Below are 24,754 nucleotides of genomic sequence, written 5' to 3'. Positions count from 1 at the left end.
TTCCCCTTAATGTTTACATAGAACAGTTATAATGGGGTTCTGAATAAATTAGACGTAGCCTCTGATTGGTTGCTATGGGCAACATGCCATCTTCAATAGAACTCCTATCTTAGTAAATTTACCCCAATGTTTCAAATGCAATAAACACGGAACCTTTCCAACATTTTTGGATGCTCCAGGAGTAAACCCTGGAGCCTTTCAAGCCATCCATAGTGTCTTAAGAGCAGTCAGCGGCGTAACTATAGCACCGCAGCCCCCGCCACCACGGGGGGGGGCGCTGTGCATATGGGGGCGCCGGGGGCTGCGGTGCTATAGTTACACCTCCCCCCATCCCCCGCAGACTAACTATTTCGCTGGTCCCGGCGGCTCCGTTCTTCTGCTGAGAACCACCACAAAATGGCCACCCCCATATAGCACACTGTTCTCTGAAACTGTCTGCTGTACGGGGGCGGCCATCTTGTGGTGGTCCTTAGTAGAAGAACGGAGCCGCCGGGACCAGAGCGAAAGGTAAGGCTGCGGGAGATTGGGGGGTTTGCATGGGCGGCGGGGGGTGCCCCCCCCTAACGGCGGGGGGGGGGGGGGGGGGGGCGCACAAAAGTTAGCTACGCCACTGAGAGCAGTGTTCTAGTTCTTGGTGCCAGTGGCCCCACCTTTCAAGTGATGTGATGTTGTCAACTGTACAGGGGCCAAACTGGCATAGGGTGGCACAGGGTACATTTGTATGTATATATTGTGGCAGGAACAGCATAGTTTCACATGGAGTTAATGTGGAACAGGATCAGGGTTCAGAGCAGCAGCAGCAGGACTGATTAGATCCAGTCCAGGTTTCTTCTAAGATCTGATGTGAATCATTAACAGCAAATCACCTGTGATTTGCTGTTAACTGTATGTTCGTGGCAGAGCGTCATAGTTCCCAATGCCAGTTAATTGCTGGGCAATAGACTTGGGGTGTGGGGACTATGCTACCGATCTCTGGAATGTTGTACCCATTTGTGAAGCCTGTGTATTGCCTGTTGGAAAACCTGCCATGCTGTATCCTGTGAATTCACAAGATGTCAAACCTGTATGCTGACTATCTGCTACAAATACAAATCTATCTATCTATCTATCTATCTATCTATCTATCTATCTATCTATCTATCTATCTATCTATCTATCTGTCTGTCTATCTATCTATGGACTACTTCAGTTGTGTTTAACAATATTGTATTATGTTCATGTCCCCTCAGTACCTGAATATCCAACAAACCTAGTACAGAATCAACAGAAAACATAGTCCGCTGATGTGCTTGCAGCCCGTTCACCTCTGAATATTTGTTTTCATTTCCCCCATAGGTCATGATTCAGACACGGACAGGCTTCTTTTCCCCTGCCCATTCCGTGCACAAGTGTCTTATTGATCAGTTCTAGCATCATTGCTTTTGCTCTTATACCCTTGGCTTCTGATAAACTACTCTCATATATATCTCCATTAGTGGAGGTGTTAAATGTTGATCAATTTATCATGAACAAAAACCACAAGCGTAATACTAGCAGTTTGTGGTTACAGGTAATGAAACAGAAAAGCTTCTGTATGTCACATATTTTGCCCCAATGTAGAGCAGAAATAGATTGCTAGCTGTGTGGCGATGAACTAGTATCTTGTTTAGGGCACTAATTGCTTTGTATCTGATGGCACACAATGGTTGGCACTGCCGACACCTTTTATTTGCCATAGTTTGCAGTAATTACAGAAAGAACCAGCAAGATTATAAGTGAATAAAATAAGCACAAACAGCCTGCTTCAACTTCCTTAGCAAAGCGAAAACGAACATGAATATACAAAACCATGCTGCACTGCAGGTGGGGCATATGTAACAGCAGAGAGATCTATACACCTTTCACACCAGCCTAAATTCCCGGGAACAATTTGCCAGGATTTCAACCCTGCTAACTACCCTGTTGCTCCCGGGCCCTTCCTGGGTTACTGCTGGCCTGTGTGAAAGGAACTAACCTGGCTTCCAAGCCAGTAGCGCACGCAGGGGGGGTTTCTGAGTACCCAGAAACCCCCCCCCAGGAGTCTAAGGGTCCTCAGCTGAAAGCTGATGGTCCCCTCTTTACATGGATACAAGAATTGTAAAAATTGGCCCTTGGGAACCAGAGATATCTGACTTCAAAGCAGTGGTTCCCATCCAAGCATGTTAATTGTTATTCTCAGTCAGATATTTCAGGTTTTGTCTGACTTAGAGTTTTTCTGAGGGTATATTCCAAAAGCTGGGACGCTCCCCCTTTGAGGGACACTAGTAGCTTGTCTCTACTGTACCCAGAACCAGAGATATCAGCCTTCCAGCAGCTGGTGTCTGTTCCAGCTCCACACACCTGGTATGTAGTTTTATATACTCTGTGGCAGATTGCTCTGCCTCCTGAACTCTGATCCCCTAGCCCCCAATACCATTTGGTAGGTGGGATTCTCTAGTTTTGAATTCCATTAAAATTTAAGAAATCTATTTCCGGGAACTGGAGATATCTGCAGTCAAGCAAGCTGTCCTCTCACCAGAAAATTATGAATAATAAGCCCACTCCACTATACATCCCTCCTCTGAGTATTAAACATCCTCTATGTATAAGGGCCCCTTCATTCAGCCCAATGCCACCTATCCCACCCAATCTCCCACCATCTGTGCAGTAAAGGGGTAATTAGTGGAAATTACTGATCCAGGCCCTACATGCTGAGCGGTTTATATAATACATACCCTCCAACTGTACCGATTTACCCGGTACAGTACCGTTTTTTAACGGTCTGTACCGGATAAAATAAACTGTACCGATTGTACCGTTTTTTAACAGAAGCTCTTACACACTGTAGTGTATGTGTATATGTGCTGCAGCACAGATTTGTATGTATGCCGTCCCTCCCCCGGCTCTGGGAAAGCTATGATAGCTATCCGCGTGTGTATCATTACAGCCGAATCACCTGTACAGGGCCTGGCAGGCCGGGTAGACAACTACGCGCGCAGCTTCTCTTGCCCCCGTACTGACTACTTAGCAACTGGAGGACACGTAAAACACACGTCTTCATATGCGACAAAGGTCCGGTCATTGTACAATAATCCTACGCGCATCTTCCTCTCGCTTTGGAACGGACGGTGGCCTATATTAGAAAGGAGCAGCTACATGGAGTAAAGTGAGATTTTGCTTGGCGCACAGTATCCCTGCCTGAAAGCTAAGGGGAACTATTTTGTGTTTTCTCATGTAACCATCCTCTTCACGGGGCATGCCTGGAGTTGTAGTTTGTGAGCGACGTGATGGTATTAATGAGAAGTTCTCCATGCTGGTGGGCGAGTGAGGCGCGGTGATGGGATAAGGAGGGGATTGCAGGGACTGAGGGGAGAACTGACAGCAGGTATATACAGAGCGCAGTCCATCAGCTATCCATAGCCTGGCATTGCAGGTCTGTGTGTATGTTAATTTATATCTGCATAAAATGATATATTCTATTATATAAAGATCGCTGACATGTTTTGGTTCTCATCCAAAGGTGCTTTACTATCTTTGACATACCAGCAGACCTACAAAACAGTTGACACAGTGCCTGCAGTGAATGTGGAGGGTGGGAGGCATCTTGGAAAAAAATGCTCAGTACTATAGCAGAACACATTTGGAAAGAGGATGTGACCACGCCCACTTTACCCATGGCCCCGCCCCCATTCTCGCATGTGTACCGATTTCATCTCTTCAGATGTTGGAGGGTATGTATAATACCCCCTACCATCCGCGGGACATCAAAGCTTACCCCACCCCTACCGCTGGAGGATCGGTAGGGGACCCCAATACATTGCTATGCCCAGGGGTCTACACTGCTGTTGACGCCCCTGTATGTATGTATGTATATATATATATATCTCTTATATATTTGGCTACATCTGTCACTCAAAGTGTGCCTGAATCTGTAACGCTGGGTGGAGCCTCTGACTCACATGACTGACTCACATGACAGAGAACCAGCCCAGTGAGCCCACAGACAGTGCCAGACACCCTCTGCCTCTCCATGTTACACAGCAAAGACACAGCTACACACCAGGTGAGCGCCCCACACCTATATACCTCCCAACATGACCCTCTCCAGGAGGGACAGAATGCTCTGTTTGTGGACTTCCATCTTAATTTATGATTGTCATCACCTGTTTTAAAAAGGGTAATTGATAAGAAAGGTGTTTAAGCACAGGTGATGGTAATCCATAAATTAAGAAGAAAGTCCAGAAACAGAGCAATGTCCCCCCCCCCCCCCCATTCACGGCGACCCCACGATTAAATGGCACATGCAAAACACTGACATGGCTATGGTCGACAATGAAAAAGGTTGACATGAGTTTTTGAAGATTTATTTTTCACTTTTTCAATGTTTTCATATTCATTCTCATGTGTCGACATGGACACCAATGAAGTGCCACACTTATGTAACATTTACATGTGTTGACCTTTCTGTGTTGATTTTTTCTTGTGGCGATTCGCGGCACCCCCCGGCGACCCCCCTCCCGCGATTCACAGCACTCCCGCGATTCACGGCGACTTCCACGATTTGCGGCCCCACCCTGTGACACACCCCCTCCTGCGATTCGTGGCACCCCGCGACCCCCCCTCCCACGATTTGTGCCAACCCCCCAGGCCCCCCCTTCCTCGCGGTACCCCCCACCCCGCGACCCCCCCTACCGCGATTCCCCCCCTGTCATTGCGGCAACCCTCCGCCCCTGCGACCCACCCTCCCACGCAATTCACTGCAACCCCCCGCGTCCCCCTCTCCCACGATTCGTGGCACCCATACCCCCCCGCGACCCCCCCTCCCGCAATTCACGGCATCCACCCACAACCCCTCCTCCCGTGATTCGCGGACACACCTCACCACCTCCCCCCCACCCCCGCTCGCGATTCACGGCAACCCCAGGATTAAATGGCACATGCAAAACACTGAAACGGCTATGGTCGACAGTGAAAAAGGTTGACATGAGTTTTTGAAGATTTATTTTTCTTTTTTGAATGTTTTTATATTCATTCTCATGTGTTGACATGGACACCAATGAAGTGCCACACTTATGTCAACATTTACATGTGTTGACCTTTCTGTGTTGATTTTTTCTTGTAGCAATTTTTTTACAGTGACAACTATGTGCACGTCAACCTACACATCATCAACCAATTCTTTGTATAATATATAACACCTGTTCTGTTTTACTGTAGGTGTTTTAAGTCAGATCTTTGACTGCTACTATTACTGTTTATGTAAATGCATTCTGAATGACAGCAACATCCTACCATCCTTCTACAAGAATATATAACCAACTAGATGATTTATTGCACCCCGGGCCTCCCCCTCCCGCAATTCACTGACCCCCCGCGCACCCCCGACGATTCACATCACCCCCCGCACACACCCCCCTCCCGCAATTCGCAACTCCCCCCTCCCGCAATTCACACCCCCTCCCATGCTTTGCGCACCCCCGCCCTCTCCCGTGATCCGGGGACACCTGCGCCCCCTCCCTCCCTTGATTCACGGCACCCCCCACGCCCCTCCCACAATTCACGGCACCCCTAAGCCCCTCTTTAGCAGGGACGTGCAGTCAGGGGAGGCAGGGGAGGCAGAGCCTCCCCTGTCACAATGATAAAAATAATAAAAAGAAGATATTTATATATCTTCTTTTACTATTTTCATCATTTCTACCTCTCCGGCTGCCTCCCACTGCTGCATGTGAGAGTGGGAGGCAGCGGGAGAGGTGCCTCCCGCTGTTAACATTAAAACACCGGGCAGCGGGGGGCGGGTAGGGGTGGGCAGGGCGCAGCAATGGGCTGTAAAAGCCCATTGAAAATGAATGGGGAAGCGGCACTTATACTGATGCCGCAATGACAGCGGCACCAGTATAAACGCACGCCCCCAGATGTGATTGGGCCAGCAGATCCAGTGCTGGATCCGCTGTCCAATCACACATGCAGCAGCGCGGGCAGCGGGGAGTTCGGCCGGCGCCTGCAGGGAGAAAGCAGAAGATGTCACTCACCTGCCGAGAGGACTGGCCGCCGCCACCGCCGAGGACAGGTGAGTCTGCCGGGTGGTGGGAGGGGAAGGGGGGGGGGGTTGCATATACCGGCGGTCCATCACCAATACCCCCTCCCCACGCTAAGTCCATCATCGAGAAGCCTTGGGTGCAGCTGTTTGATTAAAATTGACAAATACCACGGAACTCCAGAGGGCACCAAAGCAGTTAAATAAAGGTGAGCGATTCCGCTGTGAGATGATCCCAGACCGCACGATCCGGTCACAGCGCAGCACATGTAGCTCCTTCTACCCAACATACATGTGGGGAAAATCCGCGGTTAGGGTAGATGAGAAGCGGCTGCAGCTCAGAACGCGATCAGGCTGCTGCCTGTCGGCGGGGACAGAGTTGCTTGTTTTACGTGTGCTACACGTCACTATCGCACGTGGAGTCATAGCGTCTGTTGCATATAATGGAATGGCAAGCAAATCAGCATAAATCTATATGTTGTCTGAAAAACGTGCGCATTTAACAGTAAACTGATGATCATCATGCCGTCATTAGAGCACTGAAGTGACAATGGCAGGGTCTGTTATAATGACAATTACAATCCAGGTCTCAGTTTTCAGATTGTGATTAGCTTTAGAATTAAACACAACCAGAACTGCAGCGTGCGTCCGAAACTATATGATACAAATGAGAAACAGAAAACTGTTGTACAACTGTTACTAATGTATTGTTCACCCTGGATACATTAGTGGATACAATCTCTAACAAAGTTCTATTCAATGACCACAGCCTATAACTCATATGAGGAACAAAGAGGGGGGAGGGGGAGGGGGAGGGGGGGGGGTGGTGAGGTCAGTGCCTCCCCAGGCAATGACCTCACCGCACGTCACTGCTCTTTAGTCCCCCGTATACTCACACACCCCTATCACTACCCAGCTTCCTGCTCTCCTGAACCGTAACTTCCACCACTGGGGAGTCGCTGACGCTGTTTTGCCCACATGCTCCTATCATGCCTCATAGCCCAGCCTCCTGCTCTCATGTACCCTAACTCCCACCCAGTAGGAGGAGACACTGACTCAGGGCCACCATCCTGTACTCCTGTACTGCCACACTGGACCCTCACCCACTGGCAGAAGCTGCACAGTATCTCCCACCCTACTCTTTAGTCCCCCTTATGTCCACACACCCCTATCACTACCCAGCCTCCTGTTTTCCTGTGTCGTGACCTCCGCCAGTGGGGAGCCGTTGACTCAAAAACACCCTACTATACTATTGCACACACACACACCTAAACAACATGCACACACAGCCCCCCCCCCCACACCCACAAATGTCACTGTACCATCCACACTATCAATGTACATCTTACTCTGTAACCGCTTTTTAATTAAACAAAACAATACACACCCCTTCCAAATCATATGCTCTCTATGTAACACATTTCACCTATAACTCAAGTTGCAATACAGGCCATCTTTCATACAATTCTAACCATCTTTCTCATATACAAAAGTTCACAAATTAAGGGGGTGCAGCCCCTTACGACGGTGTGAAGAGCGCCCGTAGGGCGCGATGAATTACCTAGTATATATATATATTTTTTAATTATTATTATTATTTATATACATTTGGTCCATCTATAATACTTTAACTGACACGGCATATACTGGGTCACCTAAGTGTCCATCTCCGTGCTTTGCTCCGCCCCTCTGGAAACCCCCTTCTGAAAATCCTGCGTTTGCCACTGCAAGCTTGATGGGCTAGGAGAGACCGCCGCTGCGTCACTGCCTGGAGACAAAGGCTGAGCAACTGCCTGGTGACCCTCCCCTGTGGAAGCCCGCCGCCGGGGGAAGACGCTGGGTCACTGCCTGCCTGGGAACGCTGGGTCTCTGCCTGCCTGCTGTGTCCACTTACTCGCGCCACTGGGGGGAAGATGCCGGGCCACTACCTGAGGACCCCCTCCCACCGCTGGCAGAAAACACTGGGTCACTGCCTGTCTGGGGATGGAGCTGGTTGTGTGCTGTGGGACTCCCCAACCCCTTCCTACATCTGCCTTCAGGTAATGTGACATGGAGGGGGTGGGGGGGGGGGTTCTCTCCCCCCTCACACCAGAAAATGCAGGGACTAGGCGGGTGTGAAAGGGGCCAACCTGGGAATGTCCCGGTGCTGGGTGGCCACCTAGCTGCCTAGTGTCGGTTGAAACGTCACAATATTACAGCTCATCCTGAATCAGACCCAGAACTGCTATAAGCCTTGTATTATTTTGTACGTTTAGATGAATACAATCAGCTTTTTTTTTGCAAATATACTGTAGTTACCTTTTGTAATGTTAAAAAAGCTTTGCATAGCTGTATTTTATTCACAGAAAAGCATATGAGCTTGTTATGCTATAAAAACTATTTATTGGTAATCATGATCCACTCACAAATCCATGTTCCAATCCATTCCCAGATCATCGAAGAGACTTTGCGACTGTGCCAAAAAGTCTTCCCAGAAACGCATGCTTCCTGTTAGGAAAACTGCGAATGGATTAGCCTTAACGACCCACTCGCAATTTCTGTCACTATTTCCCCTTGCGCATGTGCTATGCATACGGTACGCATGAGCAGTCGTCCAATAATCACTTGGTTTGCAAATTCGCGATCCATGCTGATTAGTAAATTCACATTTTGAGTAACTAAAAGAATACTGAGCAGATCTGAGCCAAACAGAGCAATAACTAGACATTTTAGCACCACTGAGTCCTTTCCCTGTGAGTGTAGACTCCCAAGACTCCCAGTGGGGGCTCGATGCCATAATTCGCAGTGAATTACATCACTATCGTTGTGCCTCATTAACTTTATACAAAGGGGCAGAGCCATAATTCATAAACCACACCCTCTCACCCCTCCCACCTCCTGCATCTCACACTGGTAACACCAGCTAGGTCCCAGGACATTCTATACCAGAAAATAAAAGTTGAACAAAAAAATGATACAAATACGACAGAATCAATTTTCATTTCAGAATTTAAATGTTGTTTAAGGAAAACCCCATTAAGTTAACGGGTAAAAAAATAATCAGATTTTACCAAATAATTTCACCCACCCCTAATCCAGATCCTTATAATGCCTCTGTGTGCACAGCAGGTTGTAAATCTGGCTTCTTATTGCAGTGTCATCAATAAAATGTAAACATGTTTACAGTATTCTAATAACGGGCCTGATTCAGATGATGAAACACTGGGCGATCCCCAGCGAAAGCCCTCTGCCTGTCACTCATGCAGCGATTGCCCTGGCAAATGAAAAATCCGCCGAAGGCGCTCGCTGCGGGGGGTTTGCACATGTGCATTTTTGCGCAAGAGCATGCACAGACCCCTATCATCGGGAATGGGGCCAGATTTGTACCTGTGCGACCTATATGCCTTTCCCCATCACAACTTTACACTGGACAAAGACTCCACGACTTTTAAGAGAACCAAAATAAAAGACTCAGAACTGCAAACTCTGGAACCTTGAATGTGAGTTTATTTTGCTGGCCCTAATATTCCCAGTCATCTTTTTTAATGTTGGTGAATTGTGACACACGTCCTGGCGGAGTATCCGGAGGCCCTGTTGATACATTTGTCCTTTCATGGCTTTGCTGGTCATATAACTCTACAATTTGATTGCTTCCTTAGAATTTGATACATTGACTCATTGAAGAGCGCGGTATCAGAGAACCCGCATAGTGCAGACATATATTTATTGCACTTTTTTTGTCCAAGGGAGACAGTCCATTCATTTGTTCCCCCTGAAGAAATCCAGGGTGTGATCTGAAAGCTAATGGAATAAAACAGAAGGAATACACTTTTTTTCACACAATAAACCCTCACACTGAAAACTTTGACACAAAATAAGATCAATATTTCAGTTTAGCGAGACACAGACCTCTGTTCTCTGGTCTGTTTTTTACAGCAGCAACTGAATCGCAATTTATATCATCTCGGAAAAGCAACATACATTCTGGTATCCTGCGATCGGTAGGAACTGTTCTTACCGTTATTGTTACACAAAGAGGAGATCTTGTTTGTATGCAATGTCAACAGAACTGTAAAGGTGTGTACACACGGTGCAATATGGTCGCTGAGCAATTTTGGCTTAATATCTCTCAGCAATATATTGCTCAGTGTACCGTTTCATCAGCGACAAGAGATTTTGGCTGAAAATTACAAGCTATTCTGTTTCATTCTGTCTCTACCTTATTTTAACTAGAAATTGCTGGCCACTGGTGTACAGTGCATTGTGCATTAGTGACCAGCAATTTTTAGCCATAATTGCAGGTCCAGCATGTTAAGCTGCGTACACACGGAGCAATATGATCGCTAGCAATATATTGCTCAGCAATCATATTGCTCAGTGTCCTGTTTTCATCAGCGACTAGAGATGATCGCTGATGAAAAAGACACACTGCCGGGAGAAGAGGCAGGGGGAAGTCGCTGGTCGGAGGAGCAAGCTCCTCTGACCAGTAATCATTAGGGGGCTGAAAATGGGAGCATGCACCTGGCGATTTATCGCCGGTGCACACTCACACTCCAATCGCTGGCAATATGGTCGCTCAGCGACCTATAGAAGTTGTTAATATTAATGACCAAGCAATCAAACTTGTAATAGAGAGCTGCATATATTAGACTTTAATAGCAGAAGAGAAGAATCGCCAAATTTCACCATATCAGTGTGGTGAAAATTAAACTCCGGCACCTGCTCATAGAACATAAGACCACGCGATACCCTCCTGTGTAAGCTATGAGGAAGAATCGCAGGATTTTGCGCTGCGGGGAGATGCGATTTTTTGAGTGTAAAACTTAATTAATGCATACGAGACCACTGGGCCGCCACGGAAAAAATGATATAACAGGGCGGAATAGGATAGTACATCCTGCCCTTAATGCTCGCTTTGTAGGTGTGTGCTGATAAAAAGAGGGAATGCACTTACCCAATCCTGCAGGTACAGATACATTCTATGTACATACTGGGTCTGATTCTTATTGACTCGCAATTTAGCGCGTTCGGTCCCGTCCCGAAGTTCTGGGGACTGCGTTTGCGCATGCTCTTTTATGCGCATGTACTGCCCCTCTTTGCGAATAGCTTCGGTGACTTGCATAGTTGCCGAGCTATTCACAAGCGCCGGGGCGGACACGAGGCAGGTGCATTGGGATGCCCAGCCTTTCCTTGGCGTGCCCACAAAAACTGTGGGTGCCACCAGGACAATGCTGAGCATCCCCACGCGAACGCAGGTGGTCCGATGCCTACCGGTGATGGGCAGCTGACATCACATGACATCAGTGCCCGCTCTGTTCTCAGAGCCGCACGCCGCAAATATAGGTCAGTCAACGCTGACTTATATTTGCGAACAGGGTAAAAATCATTCGATGGTTGCCGACCATCGAATGATTTTTGGCCTGTATATTCCCGTGTGAATGGATATTTATGCTAAATATCCATTTGCATTGTGGCAGGGATGAAGCGTCGGCGAGGTACGGGCATTCGCTTGCCCTGTGGGCGGCATTAGAGTTCTGAATGACATGACCCACATGGCACTTCAGCCACTCTCAACCAATCAGTGGCCACTGCCATATTAGAAGTCTGCTGATTTCCTTAAGAGTCAGACCACTATTACATTTGTCCAACTACAATCCTTAGTAAATTGGAGTGTTTGATCTTGAAAAACTCTCAGACATATCCAACGTGTTTATTCTACAGTGTCCTTGCCCAGTATGAAATCCACATAACCCTAAAAATACCCCGTAGAGTAATTATAGTCCCCGCTGTGCCGCCTGCATACCAATCAGACAGCACATCCTCAGCAGCTATTGGGAAGTACAGGAAAAGTAAACTTTGAGCGTCGATAAACATCAGCATAGTGGAGTAGATCCTGAGATGTACACATTTAGCTCCCTGAGTGGCCAGCTCAGCCGTTCATCCTTCTGCTGTGGACTTGATGATGAGTACATAATATAATTGGGTAATAATAATGTTGTGTAACTGGTCTATAAAGTGCTGGAAGCATACCTAGGGGCTGTAAGCTCCCACAAGCTGCTGGAGGTCATAAATGAGCTTTTCAACAGTGCAATCTCGTACAATTAAATGTGTATTTCGCTGTTTCATTGTTTGCTTCCTATTTATTTGCAACGTTTTGTCTTATATGTTAAAATGCACCACTGTTGAGAAAACAGTTACATTTATTTGTTTCGCTAGCTACAGCATGCAGGGCTGAAAGGGCCCCAGGATGCCCCACTGACTGAATTATACATATGCTGTTATAAGTCTGGAACACTATCAGGCAAACACTAGCAGTATTTTATATATATATATATATATATATATATATATATATATATATATATATATATATATATTCTATTCTCCCTCTATGGGGGGCGTGGACCCCCACGAGGGAGAATAGCCTGTGGCCGTTGGGCACCTGTCTGTTGGAGTTTTGACAGTCAGGATCCTGACGTCGGGTAAATGAGTGTCGGGATTCCAACTGTTGGGACCGCGTCCGGCACCCGACAACAAGAGGTTGACAACCATTAGGCCCACACCATTAGTTCGACAAACAAGAAGGTCAACATGCAAAAAAGTCAACATGTAAAAAGGCTGACATGCAAAAGAGGTTGACATTCAAATAGGTCAACACAAGCATTAGGTCGACAAGGGGAAGGTCAACAGTCAAAAGGTCGACATAAGGTTTTCACTGTTGACACAGTCAACATGGACATGGTTAAAGTGAACCGCGTACACTCGCATGGCTCGCTGTGCTCGCCATGCATTGGGGACGGTGACTCGCTACGCTTGGCCCACTATTTTATTCTCCCACCATTCCATAGTGGATGATAGGGCATGAAATACTGCCTGTTGGCACATGTCGGCTCCAAAGTGAAAAACCCATGTCAACCTTTTGACTGTCGACCTTCCCCTTGCAGACCTAATGCGTGTGTCGTCCTATTTGAACGTCAAACTTATAGCATGTCAACCTTATTGCATGTTAACCTTCTTGCTTGTCGACCTTATAGTTGTCGACCTTTTTGTTGTCTACCCATTGTCCAGATACCGGGCAATCCTCCCGCATTTAGAGGGGCCCTCACTCTTTTGCTGGTTAAATACCAGCATCCATGGGTGTAAGTGGAGGACATGTGGCTAAAATCATGCAAATTAATTCATTGCGATATTTCCTGCAACAGAGGCGGGGCTTTATGATGCAAAGCTCTCCCCCCCCCCTCCTCAACCTTTTCCATGTCGACCTTTTGCTTATGTCTACCTTTTGCATGTTGACTCATGACTTGTCTATCTAGGCACTGTAGCTAGGGTGGCCAATCCCGGGATTTGGCCCCAAAATGTCTGGGATTTCAATGCCGGGATTGGAGTATCTGATCCCAGGATTTCGGGATTAGACTGCGCATGCACAGTCTAATGCCGGGCAGCGTCTGAGCTCAGATGCTGCCCCGCTGATCCTGACCCCGCCGTGCGGCCTGCTCTGTGTGACAATAAGAGGTAGCTCTGCGCAGGCCACACCCCCCAACTCTGCTGCCATCCTCTGCCCGCCCACTTTTCTGCTGCTGCCGTCCAGCAGCGCCGCCCGCCTCATCTCCTGCTGCTGCCAGTGCTACGCACCAGGAGACACCGTGCACCCCCACATCCACTGCTGTTTGCTCCACCCTCTGCCTGCCCGCCAATGTAAGTAAATGTGCGGGTCGGCCAGTGTAGGGGTGGGGTACAGGGACACACATGCTAACTAGGGATGCAAACCCAGGGATCCCGGGAATCCTGGGATTGAGCATTTTTCAATCCCATTTCCCGGGATTGAAAAATTGCCCCGGGATTGGCATCCCTAACTGTAGCCCTTTTATTTCAGAACCCCATGCTGTAAAGGTAAATACATACCTCTGCCACCACTAGGTACAAGCCAATTATGTGTCACATCATATTCTGTACTGACTGTATTGCATGTTGTTAGGAATATACCAGCACTTGGTACACATAGCCAACAGCTCCCAGTGCCCAACAGGGCGTAGCAGCCAACAGACCTTGGGTAAAATTTCCAATAGTCCATTTCCATAACTCTGAGATCTCGTTGGCACTTTATGGCTGAATTCTATAAACAAGGCAGCATCTGTTCCGGGTCTTTATGCTAAAACTCCCATTGACCTCAACAGGAGATTTAAACCAAAATGGTCAGAATTGTGGCTTCTGATTTAGCAAAATTTGCCATAAAACGGATATTGTTGTGATATTTTCATCTGTTCTCAATCTGTTTCAGTTGCTTTTATCATTATGTAAAACATTTCCTTTACCATATGACACAGAAAAAACTAACTGCTGCAAGTTGTGTGTCCCGTTATTCAGAGTTTAACCCCGTGAAGGTTTCTGCTGTATTACCGGTCAATGGTTTGGGATTTCGTGTTGTCAGCACATCTGGGGCAATTATTGTCAGTTAGACTAATTTATTTCTGTATGGCATGGGTATTCTAAAGGGAAATGCAGCCTATAGATTACAGAGCTTGATTTTCTGTTCAGTTTTAGATTAAAATGTAGGAATTACAGTTGTGCCACGTGCATACGCATGAGTGGCAGTTAGAGGTGAGCAACAGTATCCAAACTGTTCTGCTGAAAAATCTGTCAGCCAAGAAATTCTGCCAGGGGCGTAACTAGATATTCATAGTATGGTGATAAATGTATGTAAAACATATTACTTAGATGGTAAAGATGGGCCCACTTCAGCTCTGGGCCCCATAGCAGCTGCACCCCTGGTACCTATGGTAGTTACGCCCTTGAATTCTGCACATTTTGGCAGCAGAGTTGAGGCTTTGTTAAATGAGGATTGTTACATGCAGGGCAGCCATCAGGGGGGTCTGTGGGGGGCTGCAGTCCCGGGTCCCACAATTTCTGATGGCAGTCCTGGTTACATGTCTCTATACTGCATATCGCATCAGTCCGATCCAATGTATATTGTGGTTTTGTTAAGCAGCAATTCATGTGGACTTACCTTTCCTTCAAACCAATCCGCTGGTGCTGTCTTCTGCTGCGGTCCTGCGGCAAGTGTGTATGCAAGTGTTTATGCATGTGAGTATGCACTTGATAATGCCGCCACCCCACTAGGCCTCCGCCAGCTGCCACCAATATCTGTGTCGGCAGGGTCTCGTTCAGTGTGTATGGAGCTTACCGGGATCAGTATGAAATCACGGAAGTTGGAATCCTGGCGGTCAAAATACCGACGCTGGAATCCCGACCGCCGCAATGCCGACAAGGGATACCATGGAAGGTGGGCCCAGTGCCTCGCTGCGCTCGGCACACTATTTTATTCTCCCTCTATGGGTGTCGTGGACACCCATAGAGGGACAAAGTTCCGGCATTGGGGCGGTCGGGATTCTGGCGTCGGTATTTCGACCGCCGGGATTTTGACCGCATCCCGGCTTACATTAGGTAAGAAAATAAATTAAGAAAAAGTAAGAAAAATAAGTCTAGAAAAACTCATAGCAACCTTTCCAGGCATGGACCATAGTCATGCCGACTATCTGATTGTGTCGACCTTGTGTCTATGTTGACATTGTGCACGTTAGCCATATGTTGCCAACCAAGACACTGTTGATCTGTTATCTGGATCCCGTTGATGAGTTGCTATGAGAGCTACTACCAATATATAGTACAGGGTTAATTTACGAAGATGGGAGTTCTACTGAAGATGGGGTGTTGCCCATAACAACCTATCAGATTCTATCTATTATCTTCTAGAAGGTGCTAAATAAATAAGAAGTAGAATCTGATTGGTTGCTATGGGCAACATTCCATCTTCAGCGAACAACCACACAGTAAACAGTAAAAACAAAACTATGCTGTATGGGGGAAATTTACTATGATGGCAGTTCTATTTCAGATGGAATGTTGCTATGGGCAACCAAACAGATACTGGGGGAGATTCTCTAAACTAAAAATGCGGTAAAAACCCCGTTATCAGGGTTTTTACCGCATTTTGGGATGCTCTCAGAAAAATCTGGCGATGCCCCATTGAAGCCTATGGGCTTCTAACACGACCCCCCCCCCCCCGCCGCCCCCCCCACCGCACAGACCCCCGCCGCCCCACACTGACCTCCCCTTACCTGCTGTGCTGCCTGGACCTGTGACCTCCTTCTCCCTGCACTATGATCCTCTTCCGGGTAAAGGGAGGAGGAGATCCAGCCCCCCCCCCCCCACCCTGCTGCTGCAGAAGTAGCAGCAGCACAGTGCCGGGTAAGGGAGGGAGGGGGGAGCCACGGGGTCCCGATGGGACCCGCTGACTCACCGCAAAGGACATCTCTTAACGCAAGAGCTATCCTTTGCCATAATTATCACATATGTTGCAGCATATGCGAAATTATGTTTGCGGTAGCCAGCGATAGGGGGCGGTAAGGGGGCGCAGATGTTAGAGCATCCCCCCCACTATCTATTATCTTCTAGAGGGTGCTAAATAAATAAGAAGTGATTGGTTGCCCATAGCAACATCCCATGTGAAGAAGAATTCCCATCTTATTAAACTTCCTCCTATGTCTCTCTAGTCAGTGACGTAACCACTTCTTCTTATTAACAAACATTTCGTTTGAGTAGGAAACAAACAACACTAGCTAAGGGTATGGTCATTAAGAGAAGGATTAATCATACGGAGACATGAAAGTCATTTGTTAAAGCACTTTATAAGTCCTATAAATCACGTTCTCTAATCATAGACTGAGGGGTAGATCAGTATCTTGAAGGAGATCTGAGAGGTGGCATCCAACAGGCTCAACAAAATTCCCCTGGGCCCGATTCACAGATGGACACTGGTATTGCGTAAAACGATGCCTGCTGCCGGCTATTCAGCTGCTGCACCCAAAGGTGCTGCATTGGATCACTGGATCAGCTGTGTGACCACTGGTCATCTGAGTAACCATTATATTACTCTGGATGGCTAGAAAACTCCCACCCCCACTGCCACCAGTATTGCCCTATACAAAGGCGTGAGGATTGCTTATCAAATTAAAATACTAAGTGGTCAATCTACTAAGCTTTGGAGAGAGATAAAGTACCAGCCAATCAACTCCTTAATGCCATGCTATAGGCTGCGTTTGAAAAATGACTGCTAGAAACTGGCTGGTACTTTATCCCTCTCCAAGGCTTAGTACATAGACACCTAAGTTTGCATGTCAAAGCCTTTGAATTTCCGTTTCCGACAATACTGTACAGTATAAAGGTTCATTCTGTGTCATTTGTTTATAAGTTGATTCTGTTGATTTATTTATCTACGTTTTGCATTTTGCCTAAGGCATTGTGGGGACCCCTATGTATTAACGTGGAATTAGTAATCTATACAATTTCCCATATAACAGTGACAGGGAAATGAAATGGCATATACTTACATTGCCATTATCATTACACAGAACCTGGATTTGTTCTCTTGAGGGAGTTCTATTGCAGGTAGGAACATCCCATCTACAATAGAACTCCCATCTAAGGAAATTTACCCCCAACAGAACAAATCCCCATCTTAGTAAATTTACTTCTTTGAGTCTTTTCCCATGCCTCCCTATTGCAGCCCCTCATGCAGCTGGCAATATCCTGTGTATGGGGGCAGTTGGGGCTTGGGGGGTGGGGTGGGGGTGGGGAGCCAGAGATCACTGCTGCTCTTCGTGCATATCTCTTCAATGCAAGGAGGGAGGGAGTGCAGGGAGCGAGCTGGGACTGTCCAGTCACTATGGGATATGGAATTGCTGGACACGCCCCCAAAAATGCTTAAAAGGAGGCGTAGTGCTAGGCCATGCTCCTTTAACCAAGGCCACACCCATTCACACAAAAGCTCCACCCCCTTTTTGGTCACGATTTTAGGAATAAGAAATTTGAGAGATAGGCTTCTCTCTCTCTCTCTCTCTCTCTCAGAATCTCCTTTGGCGGCAATAATGAATGCAGACCTAATTTTAATGGTGTTTTCCAAAAGCAGGGAAAAACGTTACCCTTCTAATGCTGTATCCGCACACCGACATCTTGTTGCCCCAATGCAGCTGCCTCCTCTGTCTATTGTTATTGCAGTACAAAATAAATCACTAAACTGTTTGGGCGGTATTCAATGAGGCTGATTCGCCAGATTTTTATGGCGATTTTGTGCTGTAAGGCGAATTTCTGACTAAAACGGTGAATCACCCTATTCAATGACCAGATGGCGAATACATTTCAAGGTTTTTTTACCATGATTCACCGAGTAGCAATCGCTATCTTTTTATGGTGAAGTGGAAGGTGAACTTTTAAAATAAAGTGTTTTGTTTTTTACAATTGGTGTCAAAAAATCTGGAATTTTATTCTGAGGAGGGGCATGCTATTTTTATTCATGTGCTGTAAGCACATGAATATATATTTAATTAAAAAAAAATATATATATATATTTTTTTTTTTTACACAGACCAGCCAGCCAGCAGGGGGCCGGAGCCGAGCCGCTCATTACATATTCATATATTCAATTCACCCGATCATTACATATGCATGATTGGGTGTAGTGAATATACCCGGTCCCCTGCTGGCACCCCCGGGGGGCAGCCTGTGCTGCCTGGCACCTGGGGAGCCCACCTCCACCCCACAAACATTCTGGGGCAGGCAGGGAGACTTCCATCTCCCTGCCTGCCACCGTCCTCAGGCTCCCTGCGGCGTCCGCCGCAGGAGCTCAAATTCGCCGGTCAGGGGCAGCGAGCCCCTGACTCGTTGAATACCGGAGCCGGCGAGGCTCCGGAACGCAGCGAGCAGTGGCGAATGTGCAGCGAATCCTAAACAGGATTCGCTGCACGTCGCCGGTATTCACATTGAATACTGCCCTTTGACTGAATAGTAACTTAAAGCCCAGGACCATCTAATCAGCTATAAAGGCCCTGTCCAAAGCAAAGCACTTGGTCCCCTACACACACAAATAGATCATAAAAATACCTAATTTACCCCTCTTGCAGTCCTGTACCGTCTTCCCACATGCTTCCATACAGTGACTGGCTGTCAGCACTCTGATTACCTGATGGCTCCAATAATCCAATAATCAGCAAGGTGACAGCCATTTGCGGTCTGGCTGCAAGCTGGAGACACTCAATTCCACTGATTGGTGGAAAACTCCATCCATTCACCAATCAGGGAGCTGACAGCCATTCTCTATCTGGCTGAAGGCTGGAGGCAGAATGCTGTACTCTGATTGGGTGGAATTCGCAATCAGAGCAGCCAGACAGAATTCTCTTCCTGAATGCCAGGGAGCTCTGGAGCCACAAGCCTAGCAGGCAGATGCCCCCTGGTCCAGCCACCCCTGCTCACAGGCCCCTAGAATCCTCCAGGACCATGGTGTCTATACGTTCAGATGGCCCTGGTAAAGCCGCTGACTGTACCACCCTCTGTTATTATGAATGTTTTCTTGCATCTATACTAGAGGAGATACTCTGTGGTATGGAGTCACTTACCTACAAACTGTGAAAACCTCCACCTAGATATTAAGTCATTTATATCCGTTCAATTATATCCTTTCCGCTATGTAATCCCTTACATTCTCAGTGGTTTCATTCAATGTTCTTCAGAGCATTGAGCCCTGAAAAACTCAGTTACTGTAAAAAGCAAAAGTAAAAAGTGAATATATTGGTAACTGCGGCTGTCACAGACGTTGGTGGGCAATGGGGCTTGATTTGATAAAAAAAAAAAGATGTAGCGTACTATAACTGCATGAGAGAGCGTAAAGCTATTTTATTGTCAGAAATACCATTTCCTAAAAGTGCTGCGTTATTCGTAATTCCGTATAGACACACAGGACCCGATACAGAATCGTACAGAAGGGCATTTACATAACGAAAGTTGTATCCAGGGCCAGTGTAAGGCTTCTCAGCACCCTAGGCAAAACTTCACTCTGCTGCCCCCCCCCCCCCCCCCGCCCTCATACTGCCACCAATACCAAGTTTCCAACCCCATAATGCATACATGCCTAACATTCTGGAATAACAGGGAGGCTCCCAAAAATTTGGTGGTCCATCAAGGCCCCTGGGAAAGTGGGCAAGCAAGAGTACAAGGAGGAGAGGGCAGGTGAGGTCTTAGAAGTTCCACAGCCACCACCTGCATTAAGTACAACAATAGGTAGTCTTGGTGGCTCCCCCCAGATCCTGGCACCCTAGGCAGCTGCCTAAAGCTGCCTAATGGTAGAGCTGGCTCTGGTTGTATCTTTCTTCACATTGGGGCTCTAGTGCGTGTATCTATACAACTTGCAATCATGCAAAAAGGGGCAGACTAGATGGGCCAAGTGGTTCTTATCTGCCGTCAAATTCTATGTTTCTATGTTTACTACTAGCACATATCTTCCACTAGGGGCCGCTAGTATAGGCATGCAATAGGTCATCGGGGTTAAATCCTCGACATGAGAAAGGTCGACATGCAATAAGTCCACAGGCTCAAAAGGTCGAGTTTTTCACTATTTTTGTTTAAACCCGCTTGTTCTTACTTCACCATCCATGTCGGCATAGAGGGTGAATATAATAGTGTGCCAAGCGTAGCACTAATTGGGGGTCCATGTCAACCGTTATCGACATTGACATAAAAATAATTTGAAAAACTCATGTCGAACTTTTCATGTGTCTACCTTTTACATGTTGATCTTCTGACCCTGTCGATCTTTTGACCATGTTGACCTTTTCCCATGTTGATCTCTTGACCCTGATGACTTTTTGCATGTCCACCATTTGGGTTCGACCTACTCTATTGAATGTCTATCTATACATACTGTAGTCTATCTAATAATCCAAAAGACGCATCTACAACCAGATGGAAATGTTGAGTTGATGTTTGTCACATGTAACCTGGATGCATCTTTACGATGGATTTAATTACAATTATTAGTTTTATTTTTTTTATGATTTCTTAATTATATAATGTCAGCCGCGTTACTAATCCTGATGACACCCACTGCAGCCTGGTGGGCGCTGCGAAAAAAGTGGCCTTGTGGGAGGGGGCATGGTCTTACTCGCCAAAACTCTGGTTGTGAAATGTAATAGGATGAGAGATTCAGAAAGTGAGAGATTTGGCAATAAATCTCCAGGTTTTTTTTAAAGTGCCAATCATTTAAATTGCAAAAGCAAACTGGTCTTCCAGTGTAAATGATTGCCGCTTTAAAAACAACTGGATATTTCTTACCAAATCTCTCACTTTCTGAATCACTCATCCTATTACATTACCCCGTGTGTCTGGGAGATGGGACTGCTGTGGTTGCCGGCTCCTTCACATTGACAGGAGCAAGGTGTTGCATGTAATGTTACAGGTCAGCACCTGGCTATACCACTGAGGAAGAGCCAGTACTTTGATGTCACTACTTGGTGGATGACATCCTGTAACGGTGTACACCCCTGTAGTGAAGCCACTGAGTCACATTAATGAGATGGTAACTGTTGTAGTAAATCTTCTAACTGTTCCCTGCTCTTGGTGTAATACACTCATCTCTGTCACTCTGGTATATCTTACTTATTTCACAAATTTCTATGTTACGGTACTACCAGTGGTGGCTCCAGAGGAGGGGCTGTAGCACAGTTCAAAATTCAAAAAGGGGAGCTCCACCCACTGCCACCAACTACAATTCCTAACTGATTCTCTGGCAGTGGGTTTGGCTCCCCTATTTGAATCTTGAACTGTGCTGCAGCCTCTCCTCCGGAGCTGCCACTGGCTAACAGTTCCTACTGCAACCGTTGGTCCTTATCCCTGACCAGAGGTTCCAAGGGAGGCAGGTGGTACTAATTATCCAGGACCACCCTCTCCATAACATTTCTTAAACACCTTGGGCAGTCCCTGGTAGTGCTAGGGACGTAGCCTAATCACGGATGTTTGCTCAACAAACCCGTGCCCTGGTAATTAGTTCGCACCCATTTTCCCTCTGCCATTTTTCTGCTCACAGTGGCTGCATGCGACATCATATGGCCGACCCAAACAACCCTTTGTCATGTGACTGTGGTTGCCATGGTTTTCACACGACATGAAGTATACTGCAAACCATTAATGAAAGTTAAGAACAAAACATTTGTATTTGTAATGTATCTGAGATTGAGGGTGACATTCTATGCTATGCGCTAAATGCGCATGTTTAATTCGCACACTATATCGCCGCAAATCGCATTTTTCTAACTCGCACTTTTCAGTCAAAATTCGATTATTTAATGTGATGCGCATTTGAGGCTGAAAAGTGCGAAGAGTTGCGATTTGCTGCGAAGTGGTGCGATTTTTAGTCACAAAAAAGTGCGCTTTTTAGTAACAAAAACGCGCCATTTCTTCCGCTGGTCATGTGCGAGTTTTGGACCAACCGGAGTGCGATTTACAAACCTGTCTCCGCATCACTAAGAACCCCCAAACCTATTGGCCCACCTATGTCCCCTCCATTATGCATCACACCCCCTATATAAAGTGCCATTGTCGCCATTTCACTCTTTGATAGGAAGTAAGGAGCATGGAGAGGAGCAGTGGAAGCGTGAGTTCAGGAAGAGGTGTTGGTGGCAGAGTTAGGAGTGACAGAGGGAGCAGTGGCAGAGTGATGACTGGCAGAGGAAGCAGTGGCAGAGGAAGCAGTGGCAGAGGGAGCAGTGGCAGAGGGAGCAGTGGCAGAGGGAGCAGTGGCAGCAGCCAGACAAGTGGGAGAGGCAGCAGTGTGGCAGGCAGCATGGCCACAGCAAGGCCAGCCTCAGCTCAGACCCTGGCCGTCCAGCCCCAGCAGGAGGAGGTGGAGGATCCGCTGGCATCCCCATCCTACAGCCAAGCCCTAGACCATACCCCACACCAGCTGCAGGAGGGCCACATGTCAGAGGTGGAGGAAGATGCTGGTGAGGAGGAGGAAGACACTGGCATGGAGGAGGAGGAGGGCGACATGGCTGGGGCAGAAAATGAGGAGGAGGAGGAGGAGGTGGTAGCTGGTCGCACCAAAAGTGGCCGCATGGTCAGGTTTTCCTATGAGGAAAATGTGGCACTTGTGAGGGCTATCATGTCAGTGTTCGAGAGGCTGCTTGGCAAAAGCAATTACAAGACCACTGCCCAGCGCAAGCGCGCTATATGGAAGGACATCACCCAGGCGGTGAACGCTGTGAGTAATCACAAGCGCCTGGTGCGCAATGTGAAGAAGCGCTTCAACGATATAAAACGCCAGTTGAAGCATAAAATGGCCCTGGAGATGGAGGAGGCCACCAGGACTGGAGGAGGAAGCCCCACCACTGTCACCTACAATGCTTATGAGGTGAAGCTGAAGCGCATCATCCCACCTGAGGTCCTGCCTGGGATGCATTTGGCGGATTCCGACAGGCCACAAACGCCACCGCGAGCTGGTAAGTGTGACCCCATGCAAACTGTAACATACATGCCAATGTATTATATCTGCAATGTGCACTTGTATTGTAATGCTTTGTAAAGTGCTGCTGTGGAACTACATAGCCCAGCAAGGTCATGCACAAGAAAATGGCTGCTCCTGCTTGTAAATTGCTGACAATGCTGGGCCTTGTAGTTCCACAACTACTCATATTGATTAACAGTGTACCATTGTTTGCAGCAGACTAACATCTATGTGTACAAAAACCCTGTGGTGTACTGGAGGTTTAGCTGCCATGCCTACATACCACCAAATATCCTATACTTGGCATGTGTACACTAGTTTACTACTAAGTTTGAAATTAAAGATTTCACTGAAAACCAAAAAAAGGGTGGTCCAGATATAATGCTGTCCTTTTCTATGGGGTATTGTCCATTATTGTGAATTCACTGCATGTTTTCTGAAAATGCTTATCCATTGCAAGGTCCATAATGCCTGCCCATCTTTCCTTGTACAGATTGTCCGTCCCGAAGTGCTGCAGCATCCAAGAGAAGAAGGCCCGTTGCTGCAGAATCTGCGGAAGCAGGTAAATGACTAAACAACACCCCATTACACATACAGTACACACACCCATGTCACATCAACAATATCTCACACTACATTCTGCTCCTGCTGCTACATTGCAGCGGAAATGAGTGTAATCTGAGCTAGGCATGTGACATATTATTAATGTCAATGTTGCATACTGTATCGGGGTACATGTGTAAGTGCATAACACCCCTAGGTATGGGCGTCAGCCATCTATAGGCCTATGTAAAACAGTATAGAGGACAGTGTGGCCTATATATGCATCAATACTTACCTCTTCATCTGTATCCACAGGTGCTATACAACTAGGGTCAAACCAAACAGATTCTTCAATACTGGTGCTAGACGAAATGGACATCATTCTTGATCCGGTCGACACCTTTGCGGCAGAGGAAGAAATGCAGACCTCGTTCCAGAGTGATCTTCCCCCAAGTGGGGTGTCTCCCAACCCACCACCAACCACCCAGCAACCCCATACACCAGCTACTGCTTCCCAAGTAGCTAACTCCTTGGTGAATTTCAAGGACAAGCAGCTTGAATTCATGGCCTCCCAAAGCCTCCAAATGGGAAATATACAGGGGTACATGCGTGACACCTTCCTGCAGTTGCGCAAAATTGCACGTAGTGTACGGGTAGGTGTAGGCACTCAAGTGCGCATTGCCAACAGTATTGACACCCGTTTTGCAGAACTAACTGCTGCAATACGGGAGCAGAATAGCCATATTGGGAGCCTGGCACAAAGTCTTACAGCCCTAACCCACACATGCACAGCGCAGACCAATGCCCTCCTAGCTATGCAGGCCCAAATACAGCAGCAGGAAGGCAATGTGGGAGGTGGCACTACCCCAACCCTC

General features: G+C 47.2%; 1 protein-coding gene across 1 annotated transcript; it reads left to right on the top strand.

The window, feature by feature from the left end:
* Positions 1 to 22,467: 22,467 nt before the first annotated feature.
* LOC146041925 (uncharacterized) lies at positions 22,468 to 23,608 on the top strand. Its single transcript, XM_083161786.1, has 2 exons — positions 22,468 to 23,273; positions 23,309 to 23,608. The coding sequence occupies exons 1-2, from the start codon at positions 22,551 to 22,553 to the stop codon at positions 23,333 to 23,335; spliced, it is 750 nt and encodes a 249-aa protein (XP_083017912.1). The 5' UTR covers positions 22,468 to 22,550; the 3' UTR covers positions 23,336 to 23,608.
* The last annotated feature ends 1,146 nt before the right edge of the window (positions 23,609 to 24,754 follow it).

Source organism: Crinia signifera, chromosome 19 (genome assembly GCF_055691185.1).
Source record: "Crinia signifera chromosome 19, ASM5569118v1, whole genome shotgun sequence".
NCBI lineage: Eukaryota > Metazoa > Chordata > Amphibia > Anura > Myobatrachidae > Crinia > Crinia signifera.
Note: the sequence above shows the minus strand (reverse complement) of the source record. Positions and strands in the feature narration are given on the sequence as shown.